Below are 23766 nucleotides of genomic sequence, written 5' to 3'. Positions count from 1 at the left end.
TTTAGTTGTGAATTTTGTTGATTTTAGGAGAGAAGTTGGGCTCTAGTCCTTCTATTCTGCCATCTTAATCCCATCCAGCAAAGGCTTTTTAGAGGTGTGGATTTATGTATTTTACATATAATTATATAATTACAATTTGCCTAAATTAACATTGAAATTGAAATAAACATAGAAATTTCTAGTGTTTTAAGTTACAACAGATAATTTTTTGCTTCAGGTATAGTATTACTATTGGAAGTGAAAAGTTCATTTTTCTACACATTCCTTCACCTTAAATATTTATCCTAATGACTGTCACGTGAATGTTAGTCAATCTCTTGATGTTCGGCCGAGACCCATTTTCAGTATAGGTCTGTTGATTGAGTCTCATACAATAGCTTTTGCCTAAATCACCCCCATCCTGCATTGACCAAGATTTCCTATGATTTTTTTATAGAAGAGCGCTTCATGACACTTGAGAACCTACCTCACTGCAGAATTTTTGATATTGTGTAATCTCTTTTACCTCACCCAACTTTAACCATTTTTTTCTTCCACATTCAATTTGACAACAATTTTAGCAACTTACACCTTTATTGTCTCCAAGCATGCAAATTAATTTTCAAAGAAATGACAGGGCTTTTTTGTACTATTATTTGGTAAGTTTATATAGTTAATGAAATTACATAGTTTATAATTACAACTCACATGAAAAGGTTGGGGGAAAAACCAACAGATTCTTGGTATGCCTTAATTAGAGGGAATGGAAAAGCTCCAGTATACTTGAGATAATCCTTTGGTACTGAGCAGGAAGGAGGGATCACTAATATGTTACTGGGAGAAAATAAAAAGAGTAGATTCATCTCAAGAAATGGTTAAGAGAAGGTTTCTTAAGAGAGCTTTTCCTATATCTTAACTATGAAGTTATGAGATGTTTCCATTAGTTTTATAGAAACTATCCCCTTAGAAATTTTATATTTTATAAAAATTTGTAGTTTTATGGACTTAACTCTGTCAACATAACTCCCCTACTCATTTTGATTGTTCTCAGTGATACAGCGCTTGGTGGCAGACTGCCTGTGACCTTCCATTTTGGTGTATTCAACAGGCTTTCCTGTTGTTGCCTTTGTGTGGCTGCAGCTATTCTCTGATGAGTGATTGCTGTTGGCCTTTAAGGTGGGAATTCTCTCTTTGTGTTTCTCTGTCAGGGAGAACTGGGGTAATGTTCAACCTAGGGCTAAATTTCTCCTACTATTGAGGCAAGACACTTCTATGTTTGCTACCCAATGTCCTATGAGTCATGAAGTTTTCCATCCTGGTAGTGGGAACAATCACTATTCACAGCTTGGTATAAGTGCCAAGTACTTGTTATTCAAATCCTTTTGGATAGTTATTGGCCTAGCCTTGGGTAGTTTCTCCCCATGTCTGGGTTAATCAATATCCAGCTGAATATTCAAGGGGCAGCCTCTGCAGAGCTGAGTTTCCTCTCTGTGTAGCTCTCTTCTTTCCCATTCTCTGTCCCATATACTTGAGCTGCAATAATATCCCTGGACAGCCAGCTTTGTCTCTTCAGCTCAGAATGTTTGCCATTCTCTTTGTTTCTCTTTCCTGTCTGTTGCCTGTAAAGTGTCTCAAGGCAGTAAGCTAGAGCTATCAAAGGGCTCATCCTGTTTTGATTACTGTCGTTTATTGCCTGCCTTCAGGACCATTTTTTTTAATATACTTTGTCTATTTTTTGGGGGGGGGTAAGAAAGAAACACTGTCTTTGTTCCTCTGCTTTAGCTGGAACCAAAGTTCAACTTTTAATAAGACTTTAGAGAGAGTTTGAAGATAATGAAAGGGAAATAAAATAAATGTGCTTACAATGGCAACCATAGGCGGCTATATTCTTGTTCTTACATCCTGCTCATATCCTTGTAGCTCCTATGTCTGAGTCTCCACAATAACTAGCTTTCCAGCCCTTCCCTTTATCAAGATAAGGTTTTCTTTATTCTGCAAAACATTTTTGCTCCTTGCAATCAAACCAGCCAAACATTTTAAAGGAGGGTCTTTGCATTTTTAAAAAACATCTATGTAAGTTTAGGATAGGACCTAATTGAAGTCATTCTCCCCCATTCTTGGCCCACTCCCTTCCCCCCTTGAAAAAAGAGAGATCAATCTGCTTCAGAATTAAATTTAAGCTCCTACCTCTTAGGAGCTTTCATATTCAAAATGGCTGTTTCCCAATTAAAAACAAATAAAACCAAACCTCTAGTGCCCAGTCTCAGCCTGGGAACCCCATTATACCAGTGTATGTTATTATATATTGAATCAATTAATAAGTACTAGTGCATATTACATGTATATGGTGTATTAAAACACACATAGAAGGGTGGCCAAAGGCATAACTAGAAATCTTAATTGAATCATAAATATAATGTTAATTGGAAAAGTTAGAGGAAATTTTATCTTTAGTACTTATCCATTTTCATTTTGCTTGTTCCTTTTTCCCTTGGGATGTTTTGCTTATACATTGTTTGCTTTGATTTTCATGTTTATAATGAATATAAACACTTTTAGAAAGTAGAGTTGTATTTTTATATGTTAGCAAAGGAACTTTCTATTTAAAAGAACCATGTACATATCCTTTATAAAGTGAAGAATAATTTGTAATGTGTCTATTTGGCCAAGAAATTTTCTTTCTTTTACTTCTGAAGTTTATGTGTATGATCATATTCTATATTAGATTTTTGTAACATGCACAAGTTTTCATATATTACATTTATATAAATAGAAGATATACCTATGTAAGTCTTTATAAAGTATGTAGTTAGTACTGTATTCAAGCAGGCATTTCATAATGGATTTCTTGAAGATTAAAAAGAGCATATTTGACAGGAAAGGAACAACATGAATCTAGTCAAAGGAAACTTTCTGAATGTAGTTCTTGGGGTATTTTCATGAAATTTAGAAAATTACTCTCACATTTGGAGTCAGATTTCTTAGAGTCAGATGTCTTGAAGAAAAAATACAGTTTATTTTTATGTATTTTAAAATTTCCTGTTTATTAAAATTCAAGGTAAAAGTGGTATAAGAAAGATTGGGAATTATATTTCAGAAAAATAGATTTCCCACATGTAGACTTTATAAAGTATGGATGCTAATATTCTAGTTAGAAAGGAACTTGGTTTCATTTTTGTTCTATTTAATTGGGAAAATGGCCATTTTCTCCAGACACAAGTCAATTTTACAGGAAACTGGCTAAATTCTGCAAATTGTCTGTTTTTGTTAATGGTTAGAACATAACTGCTCTTACCTAGAGTATTTCTTTATGTATCTGCTGACACCTCAGGCAGGGGTAGATCTTTTTCCTCTGTGCCTCTTAGTACTTTATACAGGTCTCTACCTGAGTCCTGTTTAGATTGTATCATAATGTTTGTTGACTCTCAATGGTGACTTCTTGGGCTGAAAAATAATCTAGATCATGGATACCTGGGATGGAGCTGTGTTATATAGGGAACAGTAAAAATTTATCAAAGGAAAGTTGAATGATGTTCATTCACATATTCAGCAATTGACATGCAGTGTATAGAATATATGCAAGAAAGTAAGTGCTCTTCTAGATTCTGTGAATACTGTGGTGACCACGACCAACACAGCTCTTAATCTCACAGTCTTATGATTCAGAAGGAAAGACAGGCTTTGATACAAGTTTTTACAATAACTGATGAGGAAGGATATGATCTTTTTCTGAGTATAGCTCTTCAGCCAGTTGTTCAACATCTCAACATTTTTAGAGTAGAGAACACAATTCTTTCAAAAGAGATATTTCGTTTTTGCATATGAAGTCAAAGACACTATTCTAATGTTTAAATGATCTTTTTCTGAATATGGTTTTTCATCCAGTTGTTCAACATCTCAACATTTTTAGAGTCAAGAACACAATTCTTTCAAAATAGATGTTTCGGGAGTTCCCGTCGTGGCTCAGTGGTTAACAAATCCGACTAGGAACCATGAGGTTGCGGGTTCGATCCCTGGCCTTGCTCAGTGGGTTAAGGATCCGGTGTTGCCATGAGCTGTGGTGTAGGTCGCAGACTTGGCTTGGATCCTGTGTTGCTGTGGCTCTGGCATAGGCTGGTGGCTACAGCTCCATTAGACCCCTAGCCTGGGAATCTCCATATGCTGAGGGTATGGCCCTAAAAAAAGAAGACAAAAAAAAAATTGATGTTTCGTTTTTTTGTATATGAAGTCAGACACTATTCTACAAAGGCTATCATAACTTTCCAATTCAGAATCATGATAAGAAAAGATAATCTTATTTTTGCGGGAATTTATTTCTTCTCTTAATTTCAGAGGTCACTTCAATTTTGAGTCTCCTCGCAGCAATTCTGACTTGCAGAGAAACACATAAAAATCATCATTTACTGGTCTTAAAAATTTACCATCTCTACCAGAAATTTCCTGAGAAAATAACAACTAATATTTGTTGAGTGCTTTTCATGTTCAGATACTTTGCTAAATAAATATATATTATAAAATATATTTTATACAGACATCCCAGAAATACTGTGAGGTAAATAATATTTTTATCCTTTTCCTATGGTTGAGGACACTGAAAGCATTTAAGTGTCCTGGTCTCAGAACTAGAAGTTATTTCTTCTAAAGAGTTTGATTTCAGAAGTGTCTGACTCAGAGTCGGGTTCCTACCTTGGCATTGCTTTAAAAGAACTAAATGTAGTATATTAATTATGTTGATACAAATGTGAATTCACAAAGAGCATGCTGCCCTGTTAGAAATTCTTCAATTTCTGTTTAAGATGTTTAAGTGAGGATGTTGTGACAGTACTAAAACATTGCAATAATTCTCCTGTGTGTTAAACTTTTGAGAATTTTAGGAACGTGAAATTTCCTTCCTCTACCCACGAGGAATATAACTCTTCCAGCTCTCAGATTTTAAATAAAGCAATTAAAGTAAAAACAAACAAAATTTGTTGAGACGGTCTCAGACCCTCTTCACAGGTTTTGGCCACAATAAGGAATACTATTTATTTATTTTTTGCCCTTTTAGGGCCACACCTGAGGCATATAGAAATTCCCAAGGCTGTGGGTTGAATCAGAGCTGCAGGACCTATACTGCAGCTCATGGCAACACTGAATCCTTTAACCCACTGAGCAAAGCCAAGGATTGAACCCACATTCTCATGGATACTGGTTAGATTCTTAACCCTCTGAGCCACAACAGGAACTCCTATTTTTTGTTGTTTTTAATGTTAATAATACATTCCGTTTTTATATTGAAATTCTTGAATAAGTGAAAACAAAATATTCATGGAGTAAAGTAGATAAGACAGGCCCTTTCATGTGTTGTTGGTGAGATGGCTGTGTTTGGAGAAGTTTTGGGCAACATATTTCAAAACCTAAAATTCATTTGCTCCTTGATTCAATAATTCTACTTCTAAGAATTTATGCTATAGCTAACTTTGCCCATGCACGTGAAGCTATATTATGTGTACTCCCTGTAGTATTGTTTGGAGTAGGAAAAATTAAAAATAATTTATGTGTTCATAGGGGCTTGGTATATAAAAACAGATAAGTAGACCCATGGAAGAGAATCAAGAGCCCAGAAATAACTCAAGCATATGCAGTCAACTAATATTTGACAAGATAGCCAAGAATACTGAGTGGAGAAAAGACAGTCTCTTCAATAAAATGGTGCTCGGATAATTGGATATTTACATGTAAAATAATTTATATATATATAAAACAATATAACTATATATAAACTATATATATATGTCTTCTATCACTTCAAAAATTAGCTTAAAATGGATTAAAGACTTAATATAAGGTCTGAAACCCTGAAAGTCCTAGAAGAAAACATAAGGATAAATCTTGGACCTTGGTAATGATTTTTTTTGTTATGATACCTAAAGCATAAGCAGTAAAATAAATATTAAACAAGCAGGGCTAGATCAAACCCAAAAGGATTCTGTACAGTAAAAGATTGGCTGTCATGAAAGACCAGAGATAACATGGTGTGGATATGGAGAAAAGGGAACCCTTGTGTACTCTTGATGGGATCGTAAATTGGTATAGCCACTATGGAAAAAAAAGATGGAGAATTCTCAAGAAATTAAAAATAGAACTACTGTGTGATCCAGCAATTCCCCTGCTGGTAATTTATCTAAAGGAAACAAAAACACTAACTGAAAAAGCTGTCTGTATCCCCATGTTCCCAGAAATATTATTTACAATAACCAAGACATGGAAACAACCTAGGTGTTCACTGACGGATAATTAGATAAAGAAGTTGTGGTATATATAGAATGCAGAATTATTCAGCTATTGAAAATGAGGAGATTCTACCATTTGAGACAACATGGATAGACCTGGAAGGCATTGTGCTAAGTAAAATAAGTGAGACAAAGACAAAACTATATTTCACTTAAATGTGAACTGTAAAAAACAGAAACAAGCCTAGCATCACAGAAAAAGAGATCAGATATGCAGTTACCAGAAATGGTGGGTATGGATGGGGAAATTAGAGAAAAGTGGTCAAAAGTTACAAATTTTGTTAAAAAATAAAAAAAACTATGGATATAATGTACAACATGACAACTATAGTTAATACTGCTGTATGATATATGGGAGAGTTATTAAGAGAGTAAATCCTCAGAGTTCTCATCACAAGGAGAACATTTTTCTTCCCTCTCTTTATTCTTTCTTTTCTATTTAGCTATATGAGATGACGGATGTTAGCTGAACCTATTGTGATAGTTATTTCACAATATATGTATACCAAACCATCATGTTGTATGCCTTAAAGTTATACAGTGATATATGCCAATTATTTCTCAACAAGACTGGAAAAAAGAAGAAAATTACTGAAAAAGGGGAGGGGGCTGGTAAAGTAAGTTATTGTATATCAATAAAATGTAACTTTATTAAAGCATTAAAAAGTGACAATACAAGCTAATCAAGTCTTTACTTAATTTCAAGCACCGCTGTCATTTAATCCTTTAAAAAATTGTAGGTGTTTATTATTAGCTCCATTTATAGTAGAGAAAAATGAACCTTTAAAGAGGCCAAGTGACTTGTGTCCACACTGTTTAAGTTCTGTGCTATACTGCCTCCTGGTCATCTGTAGCCCAATGTGAAAATAAAATAAATTGATAAGTGAAAAGAACAAATAGTAGAACGTTTTTGTAGTATGATACTATTTGTAAAAAGAATCTGTATCTTCTATATGTTCCATTTATAACATATATGTTTTCTTATGAAAAAATCTTTCAAATATATGAACATATATAATATATGTGAATATATTGATAAAAATTTACATAATACAAATTTATAACTGTTTATATGTATATGCATATGCACAAAAACATACATTAATAGAAAAATTTCTGGATAGATAGACAAGAACTTAATGGATTTTTTGGAGGATTAGTATGGAGACTTAAAATTCACTCTATTCTCTTTAGTCTGGTGAATTATCTAAAAGTAATTAGCACATACCGCTTTGATGATAAAAAAAGTTTAAATTGAAACAGTTCTGAAATAATGGATGTGGTAAATCTTTAACAATTACATTCCTCAAGAGGAGTAAAGAGGGACTTAATCATTTTATACCTTTCTGAACTGTGAACTTTTATTATTTATTTATTTATTTATTTAGTCTTTTTGCCTTTTGAGGGCTGCTCCCTCGGCATATGGAGGTTCCCAGGCTAGGGGTCGAATTGGAGGTGTAGCCGCAGACCTACGCCAGAGCCACAGCAATGCCAGATCTGAGCGGCCTTTGTGACCTACACTACAGTTCACGGCAACGCTGGATCCTTAACCCACTGAGCAAGGCCAGGGATCAAACCTGAAACCTCATGGTTCCTAGTCGGATTCATTATCCACTGAGCCATGACGGGAATTCCTGAACTGTGAACTTTTAAAAAATGAATACATGTTTGTTGCTTTTATAAACATACTTTAAATGAAGAAAACCTTAAAATAGTGAACACATTTCTCTAACAAGTACTATGAAATATTATTTCTGTGACTAAGTTTAGGATATAGTTTATTCATTATATTGACAGTTTAGAATAAATCTGACATGTTAAACTTTTATCAGAGAGCTGTTGTCTTGTTATCTTAAAGGGTAGCTCTTTTCTAATGTCCATTGAGTTGGAAAGTAACTCAATGAAGATTTACTTCATTTTTATAAACACGATTGTTTCCGATTGAAGTCTTAGTAATGAAACCTTTCACAGCAAATGAGATTCAGCAATGCAGAAGTTGACAGCAGTTTTATTAGATGGTGCTAGTCAATTGAGCACAATTTTCTTTCAGGAAAATGGTACCATGCTTCTTAAACTCCAGAGCATTTATCAAAAACAAATGTCAATTTGAAATTGCATTGTTTATTAAGAAACAATGTTCTAGTGTCAACTGACAGTATTTTAAATTGTGCTTAGTCATGGAATGTACTTGGAATTAGATTGGATGATAAATGCTGAGATGGGCATACGTGAAACTTAAAGTATAACTTATTTGGGGTTATGTGTTTCAGGTGATGCTCTAAAAGAATCAGCTGAGAGATTTGCAGATGACCCTTGTTATCTCCCCAAAAGAGAGGCTGTGGTTCAAGCTGCCCGTGCCTTGTTGGCTGCAGTTACCAGACTCCTTATCCTCGCAGATATGATTGATGTCATGTGTCTCTTGCAGCATGTGTCAGCTGTAAGTAAAAGATGGCTTAGGTTTACCTTGGCATTGTTCTCACTTCTAATTCCATTTTCTTTCTTTTTTTTTGCTTTTTAGGCCTGCACCTGTGGCATATGGAAATTCTCAGGCTAGAGGTCAAATTGGAGCTACAGCTGCTGGCCTACACCATAGCCACAGCAATGCCAGATCGAGCTGCATCTGCGACCTACACCATAACTCACAGCAACTCCAGATCCTTAACCCACTGAGTGAGGCCAGGGGTCGAACCTGCATCCTCATGGATAATAGATTCATTTCCACTCATCCATGATGGGAACTCCTATTGAAGGAGTTGATTTACAATGTGTGTCAATTTCTGCTGTATATCAAAGTGATGCAGACTTTTTACCATTTAAAATTTTATGCCCTATAAAAATATATAATAGCATCATTTTATAGCTAATGCAGAAAATAAATGTAAATATAAATAATTTGAGAAAGAGAAACTTTAAAACTTAAGGCATGTGGAAGTTTATCCTAGTTTATAAATGAAAACTACTTTGCCAGCTGCTTTTGATCCAAGATAAACTGCATATTTACAGGTAGTCTGTATTGTCTGTAGTAATCCATTATGAAAAGACATAAATGGATTGAATAAATTTTAGCTAGGAGACTACAAAGGCAACAAGATAGCTTGTTTGCTCTACTTTTCTAGACAAAACTGTTTAGCAAAGTTTGGCAGTCCATCGCCTTAACCACTTGGCCACTTAGCCAAGTTTAAAAGAAGAATTTTATTCAAGTCTTTTTAACTTTTTAAAGTGACTTAGTCTAATCAAGTTATTAATAGTGTCTAGATGAAAATGTTGCAAAGAATCCTTTTAGAGCCTCTGCTCTTTCTTCTGCTTTAAATAGGACCCTTGTTCTTCTGTTCATAAATACATCTGCATTTTCATAAAGGTGCTAGGTGACTGTAATATCACTACCTTATTAAGCAAATGATGGCTTTGTCTGACTTTCTTATCAAAATCATTTTCTCTACTTGCTAAACTAAACCTTTTTTTCTTTAAAAATCATCTTTCTCTTTCTTACTAATACTTATTTTAACCCTAAAGTAGAGTGAGTTTTCTTTTATACTTCCTTTTTTTTTGATAGTTTTATTACTGCAAAAAAGCAGTTTGGCATCTTTTTGTTGTTAACTAACTTTTTAGGAAAAGGACTGGTTTTCAGTAGATTTATAGCAACCGTCTACAGTAGATTTATAGGTGAGATATTTGAAAATTTGTTTTTTTTTTTTTGTTATTTGATTGCTAGTTTGTTGAATACCTTAAACAAATCCCTGAAAATTTCTGAGATTTGTTTTTTTTAATATGTGAATATAGATACTAATAAATGCTATAACCAGAAACAGGGAAGATTAAGTATCATGTAATTCCTAGTTCTAATGACCCGATGTTTCCCATGTTTTAGACTCTAAATTTGTTGGGATGAGGCAGAATGAAAGGCTTTTGTAAGGTGAAAATTACTATGTTTATAATCAATTAGGAGGTTAACAGAAGTTGCCCTCATGGCTCTGTGGTTAACAAACCTGACTAGTATCTATAGGGACGTGGGTTTGGTCCCTGGCCTCGCTCAGTGGGTTAAGCCTCTGGTGTTGCCATGAGCTGTGGTGTAGATTGCAGAAGTGGCTTGGATCCCAAATTGCTGTGGCTGTGGTGTAGGCTGGTGGCTTCAGTTGTGATTGAACCCTTAGCCTGGGAACCTCCATATGCTATGGGTGTGGCCCTAAAAATGCAACCCCCCAAAAATCAATTAGAGGGTGTGTGTTTATGTGTGCATATATATGTGTTTGTGTGTGCATATACACTTTTCCTTCTCTCCTCTGTGTATATACACACACATATGCATAATATGACATGTACCTTCACTGCCATTTTAATCGAATACCACTAATTACTAGGCACAGAGCTAGGTAATTTACACATATCATTATCATTCAAATGAAGAAGGAAGTAATTGTATCTCAAAAGGAAACAGTACTGCTTTTTGCAATAAAGATTATACTTAATAGCTATTGAGTTTTTGTAATGGGCTAAGAAATGTGCTGAATTATCATCTTTATTTTTGATTTTTTTGGTATTTAAAATTTTTAAATTGAGAAATAACATATAGTATTAGTTTTAGGTGTACAACATGTTTTAATATATGTATATGTTACAAAATGATTACCACAATAAGTTAAGATTCTTTGCCACGCATAGTGATTTCTTTCAGCACTTTTCATATGTCATCCTATTGCTTCTTATTCTCATTATTTGTGTAGAAAAGTCTATCATTTTCTTCATTTTTCCCCAGGATGTTTTGTGTGTTTTTTTGGCTGCTCTTAGATCAGCTTTTATCTTTTATTTTAGACTGATTACAGGGTGACTAGGTGTGGTTTTCTTGGTGATTATCCAGACCGGGGTTCATTGACCTTCTGGGATCCTGATTACTTAAATCACTTATAAATATGTATAATACAACAATGATACTTCAGCTATTCCAAATGAAGACATTTGTGGTAAATTGTAATCGTTTTTTTTTAACTATTTCATCTTTATAAAAATTTATATTTGAATCATATTATTCAACTCAATTATTTCACATAGAATGAAGGCAAATTGAAAAAAGAATTGAGGTGTTCCCTTTGTGGCTCAATGGTTAAAGAACCTGACTAGTATCCATGAGGATCCAAGTTTGACCCATGGTCTCGCTCAGTGGATTGAGGATTCAGTGTTACTGTGAGCTATGGTGTAGGTCACAGACGTGACTCAGATCCTGAGTTGCTGTGGCTGTGGCGGAGGCCAGCAGGTGCAGCTTCGATTCAACCTCTAGCTGGGAACTTCCATATAACCTCGGGTATGGCTCTAAAAAGAAAAAAGAAATTGAGATTAAGATTAGCATTATTTATCCCAACATTTCCCTAATGGTATTCTGCAGAACCTGTCATAAATATGCAACATGAGAAAAATTTTAATTTTTTAATGGTCATTGCTGCATACAGAAATTCTCTTTGAATGTTTTTGATGCACATTAGTATATTAAAGTTGGTGAGAAATACTGGAGCAATGAAAATTGTTTAACTTTACTAAACCCAGAGTCCTTCAAGTTTCTTGACCATAAAACATTTCTATAATATTTTAATCCTGGAACTTTCTCAGACCATACTTTGGGATATAGCGGTTTATTATATTTTTTAAAATGTTTATGGTTCTATTAAATTTCTACTTAGAAATAAAATCACAGTAGAGAAACTTCAGTGCCCTTATAGTCTAATACCTTACTGAAGTAGATAGACTCTCCTGTAATATGCTATACACTCAACTGTTTAACAATATATATGATCACCTACAGTGACAGCAATCTCAATTCTGTGAGACAGTGAATCATATTTTGGATAATTCTAATTATCGAAGACATTTTTTCACACTAAGCTTAAAGCTTGGTCCCTTCTATATCCATTCATTGTTTCTAGTTTGCTTTCTGGACCAATACAGAATCAAAGAAATTGGAAAAGGCATTTTTCAAATAACTGATGGTTACTCTTAGGACTAACATCCGTCTTATTTAAGCTAAATATTTCTTGACTTTTGCACATTCCTTAAAGACAGTTTTGGACTACTATGAATACTCTAGAATTTTCATGTCTTGTATGACTTTGTTTCCTGCTGAAAATTTCAGTCTTGATTTTGATGTACTTGAACATGCAAGCAGATTTGTTTTATGGCTGAAGTTTGAAAACTTCAGTGTCTAGACTCCCTAGTTGTCTGTCTGTGTTGCTGTCATTGTGCTGGTTTTTATTAAGTTCATGGTGTCTTATCTTTTCATGTGAATGGCTAGCTTTGTATACTAAACCTTATTTCTTCTGGAACTTATATCAGGAAATTTCTCACTGTTTTATTAGCTCTTTTATGTTTTTAACATGAAGTGCTATATATTTCATCAAATCTTGTTAGTTTTTTTTTTTTCCAGCGGAAGGATTGTATTGAAGGACTAATTTGCCAATATAAGAAACAGATCCTCCCCGTAAATCCTTTGCTGTGCATGTTCTAGATTATAGGTAACTGCCATAAAATGTTGAAATCAAAACATCCTGAAATCAAAACACTCTGATGTGAACATTCTATAATATACTCAATTACCTCCCTGATTTAATGTCCAACATTATCTGATTTTGTGCGCAATTAAAACCTCCGAGTGGGAGGTCCTGTTGTGGCTCAGTGTTAATGACCCTGACTAGCATCCATGAGGATGTGGGTTCATCCCTTGCCTTGCTCAGTGGGTTAAGGATCCAGTGTTGCTGTGAGCTGTGGTGTAGTTTGCAGAAGCGGCTCAGATCCTGCGTTGCTGTGGCCGTGGCTGTGGCGAAGGCCAGCAACTTCATCTCCAGTTTGACCTCTAGCTGGGAACCACCTTCTGCTGTAGGTGCGGCCCTAAAAAGACAAAACGGCCAAAAAAAGAAAATAAAAAAACCTCTGAGTCTCTGAATTCAGAGACCTTGTCTAGGTCTTCCTTCTCTGATACTAGTTTCATCTTTTTATATGTTACATTTCTATTCAGTGAATTTTATCTTGCTAATTCTGGCTTTTTAAAATATCCATCCAGAGCTTTTTGACTTTTGATTTTGTCTCTCTCCACAACCTGGTATCATTTTCAGATTTCATTAACAAGTTATTCATGAAAAATTGCTTAATGATATGGAAAACAGTGATATAGCTTTCTTTCAGATAACATTAATCAAATATTAACATATATTGAATAAAGTTGTGGAAATGAGCTTTAATCTCGCTTCATTGGGCTACTGTATAAACCATGTTTTATTTTATCCTCAAGCACTTTCTCAAAGGCCTTTCTGAAATCAAGATGTATTATCTGTAGCATTACAGATTTATCTGGCTAGTAACCCCAGTTATAAAGGAAATGAGGTTAGTTTGTCAGGACTTATTTTTAATAACCCCTTAAGAGCTCTGAGTGACTGTTGCCTGCTTGATTTTATTCCTTTTCTTTCTTTCTTTCTTACTTGACCTTCACTTTTCAATAACATTCTACGTACTTATGGTTGTAAACCACTTGTTTGCTGGGATCTCCTTGCCCTTAAGATTTTGAACCCTCATTTCATGTCCTGTCAATTACAAGGTTCTCCCCAAGATTTCTGCAGATTCTCTCAGGCTCATATTCTCAAGGTCACCTCTGGCTCCAAGTTGTTGCTTCCATAGAATTACTTTAGTTTATAAATTTTCTCCCCTATCTTTATCGTATAATTTGTTAATTAATCATTAGAAGCTGACCCTTTCCCCACTTAACACACACACACACACACACACACACAACACACACATGCACTCCTATACAAGGCATATTTATGTATATGGCAAACCTGTTAGAAACTTGGGAGGATGGAAGGGAGAGGGTTCGGTAGTGTAACAAAATATGCTAAATGATTTCAATTTGTATATTAGAAACCGTTAGCAACTTCATCTTATTGTCATTCCCCCTCCTTTCTCCGTACCTATTGTCCTTTGTTTTTCTTCACATCCTTATGCAGTAAGATATTCTGTCAAGTCACTATTAACTTGGCCTCTGCTAATTTGTGTCCTCAGATATCACTATCCACCTTAAATTACACCTGAAGGTATTTTCCTCAATATAAACAATTCCTTGCCTAAGAATTTTATAATCATCTGTCTTATAAACACACACAAACACACCCCATCCTATTATAAAATAATCTATTTATAAAATTTTTTTTTGTGTGTGGAGGGCATCAGTTTTGAAGATACCTATTTCTTGTTCATGATACACATTCTTCTTTCAAAAGCAGTGGATTATTTTTAAGTTTGTTTTCCTGATTTTGAGTATGATGGATGAAGTACAGTCTTACCTTGTTTTACGCAAGCTTCTGCTCTTTTTGGGCTCTGTGCTCAAACAAAAATCCCTGCTACATTTTTTGTTATTTATTCTTTATCTTTTTAAAAATATTTATTCTTTTGTATTTATTCTTCATTGTAATCCCTGATATATTTTTAGGATTCTTTATTGAATTCTTTATATAAAGAATTCCTCTATTACCACAATGTTTCCTTAAGTGGCCTTACTCTTTTCTTCCTTATTATAATCTTTTCCAAATAACAGAATTCTTCATTCATATTAAGGTATATTTGCTTTTAAAAGTCAGGTAAATAAGATTGTACTCTACTTCTTTATCTAGTTCTTTAAGGAAGTACCTGTTTTCTTCTGGGGGAAATAGGTCCAAATCAAAGGTAAGAGAGGACAGAGAAAAATGTGATGATATTTTCCTATGTAATTAATTGTAGAAACATGGAAAGGCAATTTGGCTTTATTACTGACATTGCTCATAATTTTCTATGGGAATTTAAGTTAAAAAATTTATCTCTGGTGTTCAAGTTTTTTGAACTTTTTTGGACTATTTACGCATCTTGAGATCACACATTCTATCTTATTGGCATATGAATTTTATAAGGGTCAGTTTTCTTTGAGAGAATATTGGCTTGCAGATCTCTTTCTTTCTTTAGGAACCAGGACAATGTGGAGAGAACACATGACTTTTGGCAGCAGGGAAACCTTACTTGAATCATGGTCTGTTGTGGATTAACTGGGCGACCTTGGGAGAATTAAAAATCTCTGAGCCCTAGTTTCTTCTTCTGAGCTGTAAAGATACTAAAACTTACTCTGAATACTCTAAGGGCCTTGTGAAGATTAAATGATATAATAATATATAAATTCACTGGTAAAATTGGGTATGAATTTTCTTTTATCTTCCTTCCTTTCTTTGTCTTATCTTTTTCCACCATGGTACCTTGCTCGCATTTTCTGACTCTTGCAGTGCAATATTATCCTCATTCCTAAAGATGAAGGGAAATAAATTTGACTCCTAAGTTGAATTAACTTTTATGGCTTTTTGCATTTGTTATACCATAGCCAGTTTTTTTTGTCTTTTGTCTTTTTGTCTTTTGTCTTTTGTTGTTGTTGTTGTTGTTGCTATTTCTTGGGCCGCTCCTGCGGCATATGGAGGTTCCCAGGCTAGGGGTTGAATCGGAGCTGTAGCCACCGGCCTACGCCAGAGCCACAGCAACGCGGGATCCGAGCCGCGTCTGCAACCTACACCACAGCTCACGGCAACGCCGGATGGTTAACCCACTGAGCAAGGGCAGGGACCGAACCCGCAACCTCATGGTTCTTAGTTGGATTCGTCTAGGAACGACGAAGGGAACTGCGCCACGAAGGGAACTCCCCAGTTTTTTTTTAAGTGGAAATATTTGTCCCTTTTGATTAGGAAATAGACCAGTTATAGGTTTATTATAGGAAATGGCTCCTCTATTTAATAACTTCTTATGTCAAATACATTTTTAATATTATTTAATAAAGCTCCCCGCCCCCTCTGGATCAGCACAGAGTAAGTAGACAAAAACTGTAGCAGCCTATTTCTCCCTAAGAAGTGAGTGTTGGTAGAAGCCCAAATGATTGGTGGGAGATCTGTATAAAGCCAGCCTGCAAAGACTAGGAAAGTTGACTGCTTTGTCAAATATGTAGACAACACAGTTAAAAAAAAAATGAAGAATCAGGCAAAAATATTTCAAACAAATGATAAGATGAATTTCTAGAAATTGACCCTAATGAAACAGTTCTATGATTTACCTGACAATTCAAAATAATAGTCACAAAGATGCTCACTGAGGCCAAGAGAACAATGCATATACAAAATTAGAATTTCAACAAAGAGATAAAAAATGTAAGTACCAAACAGAAGTCATGGAGCTAAAGAATGTAACAGTGAAAAACTCAATAGTGGACTAGATCAAACAGAAGAAAGGATCAATGAACTTGAAGATAGGCCACTGGGAAAAATTTAGTCAGAGTAGCAAAAAGAAATGAAAAGAGGGAGAAATCTAAAGGATTTCTGAGATACAATTTAACAGGTCAATATATGCATTATGGGAGTCCCAGAAAGAGAAAAGGGAGAAAGAGAAAAAGGACGAGAAAGCTTATTCAAAGAAATAGTCACTGGAAACATCTCAAATCTGGGGATAGAAATGCACATTGAGATATAAGTAGCCTAAAAGATGAAGCCAAAGAAATTTATACTGAGACATATGATACAGTAGTATCCTTTATCTGTAGCTTTGCTTTCCTTGGTTTCAGTTATCCATGGTCAACTGTGGTCGAAAAATATTAAATGGTAAATACCAGAAATAAACAATTCATACATTTTAAATTGCATGCTGTTCTATGTAGCATGATGAAATCTCATACTATCCTGCTCTTTCCTGTTTGGGATGAGACTCATCCCTTTGTCCAATGTATCCACACTGTATATGCTACCTGCCCATTACTATAAGAAAAACAGTATATTTGTGATTTGGTATTATCCATGGTTTCAGGTATCTTCTGAGGGTCTGGGAATATATCCCTGAAGATAAGGGGGGACTACTCAGACATCAAAAATCAAATACAAAAAGGGAGTGAAAAGCATTGAACTGGAGAAAAGTGACCATTACATACAATGGACCCCCTGTAAGGTTATCAGTGGATTTTTTTAGCAGAAACTTAGGAGGCTAGAGGTAGTGGGATGATAGATGCAAAGTGCTGAAAGAAAAAAAAAACTTCATCCAAGAATACTATACCCAGCAAAACTCATTTTCAAAAACTGAGATAAAGAGTTTCCCAAACAAAAGCTGAAGGAGTTCATCACCACTCAACCTGGCTTAGAAGAAGAGCTAAAGGGAGTACTTCAGTTGAAATGAAAATATTTGAAACAGCAACATGATAGCATAACAAAGTTTGAAACTTTGGTAATGGTAAATATATAGACAAATACAGAATACTATATTACTGTAATGTAGTAAGAAATCACTTTTACTTCTAGTATCAAAGTTAAAAGACATAAGTATTTAAAACAGCTATGACTAAAAATATGGTAAAATATACAATATGAATAGATGTAAATTGGGAGAACAATAACTGTGTATAAGAGAAGCAGAAGTGTAGAGTTTTTGTAAGTGATTGAACTTAAGATATTATTGGCTTAAAACAGATGGTTTCAGCTCAGTGGAAATGAACCTGACTAGTAACCACAAGGATGCGGGTTTGATCCCTGACCTTGGGTTAAGGACACAGAATTGCCATAAGCTCTGGTGTAGGTTGGAGATGCAGCTCAGATCCTGTGTTGTTGCAGTGTAGGTCAGCAGCTGTACTTCCAATTCGGCCCCTAGCCTGGGAAATTCCATATGCTGCACCTGCAACCCTAAGAAGCAAACAACAACAAAATAACTCCTCCCCCAACAGATTTTTAGAATTATATTTTACGCAAACCTCAAGATAACCACACACACACAAAAAAACATAGAAGTTACCAAAAAAAATCAAAGCTTATCAATAAAAAAATTGGGAGTTCCTGTTTTGGCTCAGAGGTAATGAACCTAGCATCCAAGAGGACTTGGATTTGATCCTTGGCCCCTGCTCAGTGGATTAAGGATCTGGCTTTGCCATGAGCTGTGGTGTAGGTTTCAGATGTGGCTCAGATCTTGTGTTGCTGTGGCTGTGTTGTAGGCAGGCAGCTACAACTCAGATTTGACCCCTAGCCTGGGAACTTCCATATGCCATGAATGTCCCCCCCGACTGCCAAAAAAAAAAGACAAAAAAAAAAATCAAGACAGCAAGAGAGAAAAAGATGGAAGAAAAATCCTAGAATACTAACAAAAAAGTCAACTATACTTTAATTAAAAAAATTAACAGAAGCTACTGATGAAATGGCAATAGTAAATCCTTCCCTATCAATAATTATTTTAAATGTAAATGAATTAAACTCCTCAATAAAAGGGCACAAAATGGCTGAATGGATAAAAGAAAGGAGACCCAACTATATGCTATGTAAAAGAAACTTACTTTAGGAGTTCCCTGGTAGTCTAGTCTTAAAGACTTAGCATTGTCACTGCTGGGGCTCAGGTTATTGCTGTGACTCAGGTTTGATCCCTAGCCTAGGAACTTATGGATGCTGCAAAAATGAAGCAAAACAACCCCTTTAGATTTAAGGACATGTGGAGGCTGAAAATGAAGGGATGGAAAAATATATTCCATGCAAATATAACTAAAAGAGAACAGGGGCTATACTTAAACAAAGTGAACTTGATATCAAAAACTATCAAAAGAAACAGGACATTATATGATGATGAAAGGGTAAAATCGCCAGGAATATGTAACAATTATAAATATATGTGACCCAACATTAGAGAACCTAAATGTATAAAGCAAACATTGATAGACTAAAGGGAGAAATAGATTTCAGTACAACAGGTGAATAATGGATAGAACATCTAGACAGAAGATCATTAGGGAAACAGAAGACCTGATCAACACTATAGATGAAACGAACCTAACAGACATATACAGAACATTCCACCCAACATTAGCAGAATACACAGTCTTCTCATATGCACACAGTTCTTTCTCTAGGATAGATATCATTTTAGGTCACAAAAAAAGTCTTAAGATTGAATTGATATCAAGGATCTTTTTCTGACCACAATGGAGTGAAAGTAGAAATCAATAGCAGAAGGAAATTTGGAAAATTTACAAATATGTGGAAATTATACAACAGACATTTGGAGTGTTTATGTCAAAGTTGAAATCAGAAAGGAAATTAGAAGATTCCTTGAAACAAATGAAAATGAAAACATACCAAACTTATAGGATGTGGCAAAAGTAGTACTAAGAGGAAAGTTCAGAGAGGTAAATCCCTGCCTTAAAAAAGAAGAAAGATCTCAAGTAAAGAACTTTATTATCTCTAAGAGCTAGAAAAGAAGCCCAAAGTTGGAAAAAGGAGAAAAAAAAAGGAAATTATAAACATTAGAGCAGAAATAAGTGAAATAGAATATAGGAAAATAGGAGAAAAAACTCAACAGGAATTGTTGGTTTTTTGAAGATAAACAACATTGACAAACCTTAGCTAGATTAACCAAGAAAAAAATAGAGAAGACTCAAAGTTAGAAACGAAAGAGAAGACATTGCATCTGATGCCACAGGAGTAAGAAGATTGTAAGAGACTATTATGAATAGTTATATGCCAAAAACAATACCTAGAAGAAATATATAAATTCCTAGAGGGATATTAGCACTCCCATGTTCTTCACAGCACCATTCACTATAGTCAAGATGAGGAAACAACATTGACAAATGAATGGATAAATAAATGTGGTATATATGCACAATGAAATACTGTTCGGTCTTAAAAGGGAAGGAAATTCTACAACATGGATGAGGATATTATGGCAAATAAACTAAACCAGTCACAGAAAGGTAAATACTGCATGACTGCACTTCTATAAGATATCTAAAACATTAAAAAATCATAGAATCAAAGAATGGAATGGTCATTTCCAGGAGGTAAAGGAAAAGGGAGTGGAGAATTAGTGGGCATAAAGTTTCAGTTAAGTGAGATGAATAATCTACAGATCTCATGTAGAACACTGTACCTATAGACAATTTTTTTGAGTACTGTATACTTAAAATTTTTTAGGACCATATGTCTCATGTTAAGTGCTCTGCTGTAATAAAATAGAATAAAATAAACAAGTAAAATAAATTTTGCAGTAATGTTGAAGAAAAAATCGAAATATATGTATCTTTCTATTTCTCTTAAAAAGTGCCTTGCTTAGAGATGCTCAATAAATATTGAATACTCTTTTGTTCAATCCTCATTCATTACTGAATGGTCATAAATTTAATGACAGTGGTCTCTTAGAATTTTATGGAACTTTAAAATTTATAAAGCAGTAATCTATAAAGCTAGATAATATCTTCTTTATGATAAGAGCTCTTCCTCTTTTGTTTTCCTCCATTTCCTGCATGGCTGGCATGTTGGTGTTAAATATTTGTTGAATGAATGTCTTTCATTTTTCCCAAATGCATTTCACAGCAACCTTATAAAGCAGACAGGCAAGGGCAATTTCTCCCGTTTTATGGATAACACAATCAAGAATTGGAATTGTAGTGATGACCAAAAGAGTATGGAAATTATCAAATGACATAGCAAGGAGTTGAACCCAGATTTTAAGACCAATGCTCTTTCAACTTCATAGGACTATTTCTAATTTAGATTTCAAGCCCAATTTTGTTCTATGTTCTTAATTTAACTTTGGTTATCATTCCTTACAGTAAAAAAAAAAAAATCGTTTGAGATTATATGTGTCTGTTCATTTTCTGCTTCAGCTGTAAACTTCCTTTTCATAAGTGGTATTACCATTCTGTAATAGTAAATGGAAAATATGTGTGAAAGTCAATGGATGAAGCTCAGAAAATGAAGGAATTTTTTTCTCAATAATACTTCATTTTAGTTGCTCTGTAGTTGCCCTATTTAAGTAAGGTGGACTAGCAATTTCTTATGCTTAAAACAATTTCTTTTTACTCTAAACATTAATATTTATAGGGCTTTGACATATTATTTGATCATTCCTCCTCCTGCTTTAGTTTCCAGAATCTTTTGGCACTATTTCACACTGACATCTCAGGGACACTAAGATCACACTTGGCAATTCAGTGCTTTCAATCAGGTACTTATTGGATACTCTTGTATATAAAATGCTGTGAGTATGGAATTTTTTTTATGTTACAGATAACATCCAGCAAGTTTTACAAATGCACAAAATATTAAATAAGGCAAAATGACAACTGTTGAGTTGGTTGTTCTTTGGAGTGACGCTACTCAATATTTTTTAATTGTAAGAATTAGTAGGCTGCTGGAGCTGCGGAATTATTTGATTCTATTGATCTGACTATAAGAGGAAGCCAAGGCACTGGGAGTGAGAGCTGGGGAAGCTTTACTTGCCAGAGGCCTGGCTGCGTTTTTTTTCCTGCTGCTTCAGCTGGTTTCTTCTTGTCCTCTTTCTCAAATTACTCCATGAATCTACATAATTTTCATGAACTCATTGAATGTGTAGTTTGTATAAAACATTGACTTAGATTTATTTAAAAATATGTTGTCAGTAAAAGGAGGATTTGGGAAGAGGGAATGCTGAGTCAAACTAGATATTTTCCCTTCTGCCTTGCTCATGCTTCCCTTTTCTGCAAAACAGATTTTCATTTATTTTAATGGGAGATGAGCAATCATGATCTCTGTTGTTTTATTTTGCAGATTACTATTATTTCCATTTCTGACCATCAAGGAATTTGATGAGAAAACACCATGGGTGTGTTTATAATGCTTTTATACAACACTTACCTTTAGGGCTTAGAGATACTGTTTGCATCTTATTCTTGTCAGTTGTGTGAAATTTGGTAAGGTAGTCAAATAGGACAGAATTTCGATTTGTTTCTCAGTTCAGAGACCATTTTATTATTCAGTTCTGACAGTTTTAGAATATACCTAGATTTGTCTTGGGTTCAAATTTATTCATTGGGCGTTTTTAAAAAAAAGTTTGAATTTTGTTTTCAATGAGTTAAAATAGTAACACAGGATAAATTCAATGTTCAACAAATTAGTTTGTGATTCTTGGTTCCTTTAAAATTCTCACCTAAAACTTTGAACAAGTAAAATCCAGGAATATGAAAATCTCTTTGATTAATTGTGTTTCCTTTCCCAATTTCAACTGAGAGATCATTTATTTTGAGAAACCATCAATACAGTGGAGTTACAGTGCCCTGAACTAACATAGGACGTTTCAAGAGGTCTGTTTCAATGGTCAAGCACAGTAGCCTACTGGTATAAAAAAATGTTCACATTAAGACAACATCAGATCTCTTTAAGTAAAATCTAAATCTCACCTTAACCTTTGTCTTATTTTTATCTATGCTTCAGCTTCACCTGCAAATAAAATGATTGATTTTACTCTTTCACATCTTTAAGTGGATGTGTGAGCAGATGGGAATGGGGTGTATTCAATACAGAGCTAAATTAAAGTAACATTAGATTTTTGTATGACCTCTTCTTGAGAATTATTTGTTGTAAGTGGAAAAAAATATTTAAATGAATGAATTATAGTTCAAATACTTTGAACTATTTTGTATCAACAATTGGAGGATATAAGTCCTGATAATGAAAGTTTAAGCTAAAACTTCCACATTATGTAAACTCTGACCTTTAATGAAAACAACTTGTGCGGATGGAGTGTTCATAGATTTTCACCCTTTCTTCACTGGCCATGGACATGTTACCTGGAAGTATTGGTTTTCATGTTTTTTATTTTGAAATCTTACAAATGTGTTTACCCTAAAGTTCCTAATTGGAGTTGCATAAAATTCACAGAAAAAATGTGAAGAAATACTCAAGAAATAGAGCTCATATTTCTTTTTTTTTTCTTTTTTTTATAATTGAAGTATCTTTCATTCTTTAAAGAAAATATGATTTGTTACACAAGACAATTCTTGATTTCATTCACTTATAAATACATTATAATTGCATATTATATATAACTATATATAGGTTTTAAAAAAACTCTTAAACAAAAAGAAAAATGTACTCAATGTCTTGCTCCCAAAGATAGATGAAAACAGTTGGGTGAATGCCATTCTAGACCATTTCTTGATATCTCTCTGTATCCAGAAGTGCATATGATTAATAAAAAATTGATCATGCTACATATATCATTTTATAACATCATCTCACTTAATGGAGTATAGTGGACATCTTTTCGCTTCGATAAATTTGTGTCAACATGGTTATCTTTTAATTATAAAATCAACAATTCTTTATTTTTTCCCCAAATTCCTCAACTGTACCAAGAAAATAACCCAGAAAATACAAATCAAAAGTGAAAGAAGAGTTCCCATTGTGGCTCAGTGGAAACAAACCTGACTAATATCCATGAGGGTGCAGGTTCAATTCCTGGCCTCACTCATTGAGTTAAGGATCCAGGGTTGCTGTGAGCTATGGTATAGGTCACAGACATAGTTCAGATCTGGCATTGATGTGGCTGTGGTGTAGCCTGGCAGCTGCAGCTCCAATTCAACCCCTAGTCTGGGAACTTGCATATACTGCACCTGCAGCTCTTAAAAAAAAAAAAAGAAAAAAAAAAGAAAAAAAAAAGAAAAGAAAAACCTAATTCCATCCCCAAGAAAGATGTCAAA

General features: G+C 34.3%; 1 protein-coding gene across 1 annotated transcript in view; it reads left to right on the top strand.

The window, feature by feature from the left end:
- LOC125116965 (catenin alpha-3-like) overlaps window positions 1–23766 on the top strand; it is a 453580-nt gene that overhangs the window by 104425 nt on the left and 325389 nt on the right. The window contains exon 5 of the mRNA XM_047762661.1: window positions 8522–8688. Within this exon, the coding sequence (XP_047618617.1) occupies window positions 8522–8688 (167 nt within the window). The remainder of the gene's footprint in view (window positions 1–8521; window positions 8689–23766) is intronic.

This window comes from Phacochoerus africanus, chromosome 15, assembly GCF_016906955.1.
Source record: "Phacochoerus africanus isolate WHEZ1 chromosome 15, ROS_Pafr_v1, whole genome shotgun sequence".
Lineage (NCBI taxonomy): Eukaryota > Metazoa > Chordata > Mammalia > Artiodactyla > Suidae > Phacochoerus > Phacochoerus africanus.
This window is presented reverse-complemented; position numbering and strand designations above follow the sequence as displayed.